The following is a 9829-nucleotide window of genomic DNA, read 5'->3' as shown; positions in this document are numbered from 1 at the left end:
TTATTGTGTTACTTTTTTATTATTACTTTTTATTTTAGCTTGGTAAATATTTTCTTCTTCTGGAACTGCACTGTTGGTTAAGGGCTAAGGGCTTGTAAGTACGCATTTCACGTTAAAGTCTACACTTGTTGTATTCGGCGCATGTGGCAATGAAGTTTGATTTGATTTGATATAGTATAAACCACTTTTCCTTTCATTTTAAAAACGTGGAAATGCCCTGGAATCCTTGACAGGCAAATCCTATTGGAGAAAGGGTGCCATTAGCACAGCTATGTACTGTGCATCTCTCCAARTGTGCCCTTTAACCGTTACAACCGAATTATCTTGATATTCAAGAGCTCCAATTGGCATCGGACTGATTTGAATACCCATTCAACAATGAGTGGATGTTTGAATATAAAACGATGGAGTACTCACAGGCTTACCATCAGCACCAGCAGGACCAGCTTGACCGGGCCTTTCCATTGTTCCTGCTTCCCCCTGAAAGAGAACACAGCAGGTTATTGACTGGACCATTTGGACCTTTAAACAATGCAAGTGCACCACCCATGAAACCGTTGAACTACTCAGAAAACGTTTTTCGATTGCATGCTGCAAATTGTTTTAAAACATGTTCTTTGTGAGGAGCATCAAACAGTAATGGTTTTGACCTTTCCTGGAAAATTTTATGTCACGGCTTTACTGACTATCAGTAAAACACATCTTTCCAAGTGCATGTCTCAGCAGGATAGGTTTAGCTTTACTTTATTCAAGATGCCATTTATTACAATTCCTGTTAATATATCAGCCCAAAATGTCCATCTGTGAACCAGCCATGCTTGTAGCATTTTGGATCTACCATCAAAACCTTGATGAGCAATCTTTTCCTGTTGAAAAACAGGATTTGCACCCATGCATGACCATGCCCTTATAAACACAAACATGTCTGAAACCTTGTACACTCTTAKAGAATAAAGGGACCAGTTGCTATGGTAATATTGCTTAAAGGTACGCTACTTCAAAGCTTTAGTGTTAGTTTTAACATCTTATAATTATTTGGGACAATCTCCGTGAACAATGAGATGGGTCACAGAGCATTTTATTTTGTGGCCCATTTCAGTACATTTAATTTTGCCTAGAAGCCAGTCTGTTTCCACTTTTAGTCAACGTGTCATTCTCTTGCCAAACAGTCTGGAACTAGTCCCTATTTCAATGTTTAGTTATTTCCATCAATAAAGACGTAGGACAGTGGGGCAGGTCTTATTGATAACATCTCCCAACCACAACCCAATCACATGCATTGCTGTCACCTTGATGTACTGTAGGCAGACAGCCACATCTGCCTCAACCTTATCTTTCTATTTGGCTGTACTTACGAAATGCGTTAGACGAAATGCTCATGCAAGTTGCGGGGAGACAAAATGTTTTGTTACAAAACTGTTCAAATGTGGAATGCTTTCAGAAGTGTATTTGATTTGCACAGCAGCATGTTCCGGATGGAAGGAGTTGACACTGGATTTAGAAACTGGCAAGTCTCGGGGTGTAAGACTTCTGACTGACCTTCATGCCTGGAAGGCCAGGGGGTCCGGGAGGACAGGTACAGGGTTCTGGAGTGGGGTCCACGTCTATATCACCAGGGCCGTTTGCACACTGGAATAAACAAGAAACACATCCTTCACTAATCACACATTACATCGCTTTCACTAAGCTATACTATTAATCAATTATTGTACAGTGGGGCAAAAARGTATTTAGTCAGCCACCAATTGTGCAAGTTCTCCCACTTAAAAAGATGAGAGAGGCCTGTAATTTTCATCATAGGTACACTTCAACTATGACCCCACCATAATTTGCAAATAAATTCATTACAAATCCTACAATGTGATTTTCTGGATTTTTTCCTAATTTTGTCTGTCATAGTTGAAGTGTACCTATGATGAAAATTACAGCCTCTCTCATCTTTTAAGTGGGAGAACTTGCACAATTGGTGGCTGACTAAATAGTTTTTTGCCCCACTGTATCTGATTTCCTGCTAACAGACACTCTCAAACAACAGAAGCCAAGAGAGTGCATTCAGTTCATGTCTCTTAGCAGCAGCCTTATCATTTAGCTTTTAGCAGCCCAGAAGCATTGACACAGCAGACACTACCAGCAAAATGACTTTGTAAACGTACAGTTGAGGCGGAAGTTTACATACACCTTGGCCAAATACATTTAAACTCAGTTTTTCACAATTCCTGACATTTAATCCTAGTAAAAATTCCCTGTTTTAGGTCAGTTGGGATCACCACTTTATTTTAAGAATGTGGAATGTCAGAATAATAGTAGAGAGAATAATTTATTTCAGCTTTTATTTCTTTCATCACATTCCCAGTGGGTCAGAAGTTTACATACACTCAATTAGTATTTGGTATCATTGCCTTTAAATTGTTTAACTGGGTCTAACGTTTCAGGTAGCCTTCCACAAGCTTCCCACAATAAGTTGGGTGAATTTTGGCCATTCCTCCTGACAAAGCTGGTGTAACTGAGTCAGATTTGTCGGCCCTCCTTGCTCGCACACAGATTTTTCCGTTCTCGCCACAAATGTTCCACAGGATGAGGTCAGGGCTTTCTGATGGCCACTCCAATGCCTTGACTTTCTTTTCCTTAAGGCCATTTTCAACAACTTTGGAAGTATGCTTGGGGTCATTGTCCATTTGGAAGAGCCATTTGCGACCAAGCTTAACTTCCTGACTGATGTCTTGAGTGTGCTTCAATATAGCCACATCATTTTCCTCCCTCATGATGCCATCTATTTTGTGAAGTGCACAAGTCCCCTCCTGCAGCAAAGCACTCCCACAACATGATGCTGGCCACCACCCGCTGCTCCACGGTTGGGATGGTGTTCTTCGGCTTGCAACCTCCCCCTTTTTTCCAAATATAACGATGGTCATTATGGCCCAAACGTTCTATTTTTTGTTTCATCAGACCAAGAGGACATTTCTGCAAGAAAGTACAATCTTTGTTCCCATGTGCAATTGCAAACCGTAGTCTGGCTTTTTATGGCAGTGGCTTCTCCTTGCTGTCAACATAGGACTCATTTTACTGTGGATATAGATACTTTTGTACCTGTTGCCTCCAGCATCTTCACAAGTTAATTACTGTTGTTCTGGGATTGATTGTACTTTTTGCATCAAAGTACATTCATCTCTAGGAGACAGAACGTGTCTCCTTCCTGAGTCAGTTAAGAACAAATTCATTATTTTCAATGACGGCCTAGGAAACTGGCTTGTTCAGGGGCAGAACAACAGATTTTTATCTCGTCAGTTCGGGGATTCAACCTTGCAACCTTTCGGTTACAAGTCCAACGCTCTAACCACTAGGCAACCTGACGCCCCAGGTATGATGGCAGCGTGGGTCCCATGGTGTTTATACTTGCGTACTATTGTTTGTACAGATGAACGTGGTACCTTCAGGCGTTTGGAAATTGCTCCAAGGATGAACCGACTTGTGGAGGTCTACAATTCTTTTTCTGAGGTCTTTGACGATTTCTTTTGATTTCCCAAGATGTCAAGCCAAAGAGGCACTGAGTTTGAAGGTAGGCCTTGAAATACATCCACAGGTACACCTCCAATTGACTCAAATGATGTCAATTAGCTTCTAAAGCCATGACATCATTTTCTGGAATTTTCCAGAAACTTAGTGTATGTAAACTGTATGTAAAGTGTATGTAAACTTCTGACCCACTGGAATTGTGATACAGTGAATATAAGTGAAATAATCTTACTGTAAACAATTGTTGATAAAATTACTTGTGCCATGCACAAAACTATAGCTTGTTAACAATACATTTGTGGAGTGGTTGATAAACAAGTTTTAATGACTCCAACCTAAGTGTATGTAAACTTCCGACTTCAACTGTAGTTCTAGATATGCCAAAAGTTCCTGGATGTTGTACTACCGTACATTTGCCAAAATACAAAGTATACACGCAGTGGACATTGTTTCCGTACTTTTTGAAGCAGGGCTTCACAACGTTTTCAGATTTGAAGAAAATGGTGGAAGAAATATGTAGCCGAAGTCCGACAAGAGCGAATACAAATGAATTGCTTTAAATAATTATGACAAATGTTAAGAAAATGTTGAGCAATGTAATAAAGTAATTACTTTTTAAATGACTTACACTACACGTTATGTTGGCTGACAATGTGTTGGCTACGCTATCCTTACGAACCGCATAGCATATCATTACAGCAGTAGGTACTACCTTTAATGTTAGCTAGCTACCTCGTTAGTTGGCTACTAATACATCGAACTTGCCAGTATATTAATTATATGCTATCTAACTAACTACCCAAAGTTTATTGACTTRATTMKTCACGTCAKTCTTAGCTAAGTGGTATAGTCGTTGTGCGTTCTCAATGGACAGAAATTAGCTCTGGCTATCTACTCCGATTACAGAGCACTCTSKTCTGAGTGTGCAGAGCGCAGAATAACTGAGTCATTTACGAATGCTCAACACCCGTTTATATGGCCGGTGTCAGTAAACATCAGCAAAAAAGCTAATTAAATTGTTGCCAGCAGCACAGTTACAGTCACCAACACTCTGGATAACATGAAAACAGTCTAACCAGCTCTGCTGTGGTGAGTAAAATGGTTAGAGGGAGGTGTTTTCTTATTTGTGTCTGRAAGTAGCTAGCCAGTTAGCTTGTGTGCTTGACTGCAGTGCTGTTGTGATGGTCAGAACGCTCGGAACAACCCTACTCCTCAGCCAGTGTGCGCTCTGAATGCTCAGAGAGGGGAAACACTCAGAAGTTAGGAATGGACAATCAGACAACGCTCTGAATTTAAGAACTACTCTGGCTCTCCAGATTGAATTTTCAAACACAAAAATGTTTTGCTAGTAATTTGTTATGCTAACAAGCTAGCAAGAGTTTGCATATCAACAGAATCAACTTCCGGTAGACAGGCGTAGCGCTAGTATGCTCAACTGAAAGGATAGCGTTCGTTTACAGTATACCAAAGTGAACTAATAGTATTTAGTATGTAGTATATACTCATTAAGTATGTAGAATACAGTATGTTACTATGGGTATTCAAACACAGTACTTGACTGCATATTCATTCAAATAAGTGAAGAATATTAGCTTAGACTCACTTACCCTGAAATCCATAAAATTCCATGTAACTATGTGCAACCTAATGTAAAGTGTGCCTAAATGCTATTACTATGTGATTACAAAGCAGTTACTTTGTCACTACATGTTATTACAATGTTATAACTACAGTTATTCCTGTGTAGTTACATAGGTATATGGGTAAYTTAAGGTAAAGTGTTGTTGCAAAAGACCATGCAATAAAATAATTCTTACCTCTAGTGATGAAAATGAAACTAGGGTTTCTTTGTAATAAAGCAAAGCCATCAGCCAAAATACATACCTCTCCGTTCTGGAAATAAAAGGAGCGAGATTATGTMATTGAAGCACCTGGCAACCTGTAATCTCACCATAATAGACCAATCCATTAAGACAATAACACAGGTTGAATTGAAGGTCAATTAATCATTGCAAGTCATGCCGGGAGTGACAGAAAGAGAGAGAGAGAGATGTTGGCATGCGGAGGTGTATTTTCAGTGCGTCGCTCTCTCTCTTTGTTGCTCCCAAACTGAAATCCAGAAACCACAGATGCAAAACAATGGTCTGGCATTGTGGATTAGTAGTGAAATAAATAGCCAAGCCAGTGGAGCATTAGGCCACTGCTTCACAAACAGAATAAATAAAATGTTATTTGTCACATGCACCGAATACAACAGGTGTAGTAGACCTTACTGTGAAATGCTTACAAGCACTTAACCAACAATGCCATTTTAAGAAAATAGAGTTAAGAAAATATTTACTAAATAAACGAAAGTAAAAAAAAAAAAAGTAAAGTAACGGAAAAAAATAACAATAATGAGGCTATATACAGGGGATACCGGTACCAAGTCAAGGTGCGTAGGGTACAGGTTAGTCGAGGTAATTTGTACATGTAGGTAGAGGTTTAGTAACTATGCATAGATAATAAACAACGAGTAGCAGCAGTGTAAAAACAAAGGGGGGAGGGGGGTTGGCAATTTGATTAATTGTTCAGCAGTTTTATGGCTTGGGTGTAGAAGCTGTTAAGGAGCCTTTTGGACCTAGACTTGGCACTCCGGTACCGCTTGCCGTGCGGTAGCAGAGAGAACAGTCTATGACCATTTTTTGGGCCTTCCTCTGACACCGCCTAGTATATAGGTCCTGGATGGCATGAAGCTTGGCCCCAGTGATGTACTGAGCTGTACGCACTTTTCTCCTGAGGGAGAAAAGGTGTTGTCGTGCCCTCTTCACGATTTTCTTTGTGTGTTTGGACCATGATAGTTTGTTGGTGATGTTGACACCAAGGAACTTGAAACTCTCAACCCACTCCACTACAGCCCTGTCAATGTAAATGGGGGCGTGTTCGGCCCTCCTTTTCCTGTAGTCCACGATCATCTMYTTTGCTTTGCTCACGTTGAGGGAGAAGTTATTGTCCTGGCACAACATACACTGCCAGGTCTCTGACCTCCTCCCTAATAAAATATCAAATACCCAAAATAGGCTGTCTCATCGTTATCGGTGATCAGGCCTACCACCGTTGTGTCATCAGCAAACTTAATGATGGTGTTGGAGTTGTGCTTGGCCACGCAGCCGTGGGTGAACAGGGAATACAGGAGGGGACTAAGCACGCACCACTGAGGGGCCCACGTATGGAGGATTGTTGCCTAGCCTTACCAGCTGGGGGTGGCCTGTCAGGAAGTCCAGTATCCAGTTGCAAAGGGAKGTGTTTAGTCCCGGTCCTWAGCTTAGTGATGAATTTTGTGGGCACTATGGTATTGAACGCTGAGCTGTAGTCAATGACCAGCATTCTCACATAGGTGTTCCTTTTGTCCAGGTGGGAAAGGGCAGTGTGGAGTGTGATTGAGATTGYGTCATCTGTGGATCTGTTGGGGCGGTATACAAATTGGAGTGGGTCTAGTATTTCCGGGATGATGGTGTTGATGTGAACCATGACCATCCTTTTAAAGCACTTCATGACTACCGACGTGAGTGCTATGGGGCGGTAGTCATTTAGGCAGGTTACCTTCGCTTTCTTGGGCACAGGGACTATGGTGATCTGCTTGAAACTTGAATGTAGGTATTACAGACTCGGCCAGGGAGAGGTTGCCGTCAGACGGTAAAATAACAATGAGAGCAATATGCATGAGGTAAGCAGAGGTGAAGGCGCTCCACCACAGTAGAAGCAGGATGAAGCAAATCACAAGCGTTACATGTAATAATCTATTAAACAATGGTTATATAATGGCTAATCATATTCCTGGTACCATATGCTTCAATGCACAACTGAAATGGAAAAATAAGAAAGTAACTTTTTGACAAAATGTCATCAGATTTCAAAATAACATCATAGGCCATGGCGTGTCCAGGTCATTTTGAATGGGGTGGCCAAGGTGGGGCACAGACCCAGTTTAGAGGGGCCATAAAATGCTGAACACTAATCGATGCAAGGTGGATTTTTTTTCAATATATTTTTATGATGGTTCAACGCATGAAATGCTTCAGCTTAGGTTTGCTACAATTCCCTGTTAATCAATTCCAATGTTTTGTTACAGTGTTTGCGTTCAAAGTCGGGATTCTATATAAGGGTATTAGCATACAGGAGTAAATTCACTTGTAATTGGCATCCAGAGTGCGAATTATAATGTTACTTTCAGGGGTCTCTATTTTTTTTACGGGCCTACTAAGGTCAAAAATGTGTTATGGGCTTTATAGTGAAGACGTAATTTAACTGTAAAAATCTATTACCTTTAAATGTGTCATGATGAACGCAACCAGTCATGATTCAAAAAGTAGGTTAAGTAGGTTACATTCGCACGTTCATCTACTCCAAAATAAATCCAACATCTCCAACACCCGCCATTTGAATGGAAAGGGACATCTATTACAAACACCATAAGTTTAATGAYGTTCAGACTACAAAGTGGCGTATATTCATGGATAAAAAAGAAACAATAAAAAAGAAACAAAAGTATWAAATGATTTCTCATTCCTATCTATCCACGTTGATTTCATACTGTTTTTGGCCAGACAGCATCAGATACATGGGCTACACATTAAGACAGAGGGGCGTTGTTTCGCTCGCTCGAATGCTTTCTCCAGTGAGATTGATGAGTCTTGCTGTCGGTGCACATCTTGGTAAAAATGCATAAMATTTATATAAAAATATATTCAGAGCCGACCTATTAGATAACATAATTTCTGGGGGGGCCACTAGGTGGCCCCCCCCTGGACACGCTACTGATCGTAGGCTTGGATTTTCTGATACTAAGCCATGGTGGTATGGTGGCATATAGTGGTGCATTGTGATCAAGAACAGATAAAGAAAATATGAGATCCCTTAAAAAACAKAGCTTGGTTTTAATGTGGCACATTTACTACAAGCACAGATCCAAACAGGTGTTTATACTCACAACTCCTGGTATTTCACAGGCGGTCTCACGGTTGTTCTGCTCGGGGTCACAGTAGATCCTGAGTTTCATGATCTCAAACTGTTAAAGATAGGAATCATCCATGAGTCTGGGGGAAAAGCAATTCATCCCTAACAAGAGGCTGCTTTATCTTGCTAACAGTTTTCTAATGATCAATGAGTCATAAGTCTGTATCGTCACTGTACCAGGATGTTATTTCTTTAGACTTAAGTGATAACTTCAATATATTTACGATAGTTTTATGGGTTTAAAAACAAATCCAGATACATTCTGGTTGCACGTCTCAAATTTGCTTAGCCAAAAGTAGTTTGAATACTGTAAAATAGATMATGTCAAACCAATTAAAACACAACATCATTATGAATGATTGCAGGTTAGCATGTTTGGCACACATAAAGTAAAGACTAAATAAGACGTAGAGGACAGAGAGGATCTTCATGCCAAGATTGTCTAATCTAAGGTCAGTATGTTTCAGAGGATAATGCAGACCCTTGACTCTTGACATCCTACTGTTAAACAGTTAGACCAGTAGAAGTTCAAATGTGATCCAATATAAACAGTTATCTTGCTCAAAGAGGCACAAATGCAGGTTATTGGTTGTGAAAATGTTGTCTCTGGATAAACTTACTGGTACAGTTGTCTCTTTGCTGACATACTTTCCGATCTGGGTCTTCCCATTAATGAAGATACCAACAGGAGGTTCCAACGGCAGGGTTTCAATTTCCAGGTCATCAACATACAGGATAACATCTTGCTCAGTGACCAGTAACCTAAACTGGTGCCAGTTCTCATCAAATAGTTTCTATTTGACCAAAAAGAGGATAAGGAATTATTATGTGTACCAAGACAGAAATGTAGTGGGAGCTATACGCAAGTACACGCCGTATACCCACTTTCTTTTCAGTGGGCTTTGCGTATAGGCCTACTCACTTCTTACATCTTAATCCCCACTGATGCGTATCAAAATATTATAGTATTATAGGCCTACGCTGTATCAATTATKTAGGGTGAATTCAGAAAGAATGGGACATCATATAAACTGGGACAGCTTAATCCTGAACCGTTTATTTATTGGTCTGACAAGAGAAAATCAAAACTATTGTTACTAAGCCCTTGCAGAGAAACCGTATTAACAAAATCACATCACTTAATTTGTGTGRCATCATAGAGGGGGGCAGAGCAAGCTTCAAATATATTTTTTTCTGTTTTGATGTTAAGGTTATAAAACTGACATAAATAATGCACTGTGACAAATTGTGATGTAAATATGCATTCTATATACTTGTGCATCAAAATACATTTAAAAAAGTTGCCAATATTATGTTTACA

At 40.1% G+C, this 9829-nt stretch overlaps 1 protein-coding gene across 1 annotated transcript in view; it reads right to left on the bottom strand.

Annotated features, from left to right (window-relative positions):
• The window catches only part of LOC111978790 (collagen alpha-1(XXI) chain-like), an 89212-nt gene that overhangs the window by 42189 nt on the left and 37194 nt on the right, over positions 1–9829 (bottom strand). Inside the window, exons 6-9 of the mRNA XM_070448593.1 lie at positions 9129–9302; positions 8483–8560; positions 1540–1629; positions 418–480 (exon numbers count right to left, since the gene is read on the bottom strand). Of these exons, the coding sequence (XP_070304694.1) occupies positions 418–480; positions 1540–1629; positions 8483–8560; positions 9129–9302 (405 nt within the window). The remainder of the gene's footprint in view (positions 1–417; positions 481–1539; positions 1630–8482; positions 8561–9128; positions 9303–9829) is intronic.

Source organism: Salvelinus sp. IW2-2015, linkage group LG18 (assembly GCF_002910315.2).
Source record: "Salvelinus sp. IW2-2015 linkage group LG18, ASM291031v2, whole genome shotgun sequence".
In the NCBI taxonomy this organism is placed as follows: Eukaryota; Metazoa; Chordata; class Actinopteri; order Salmoniformes; family Salmonidae; genus Salvelinus; species Salvelinus sp. IW2-2015.
This window is presented reverse-complemented; position numbering and strand designations above follow the sequence as displayed.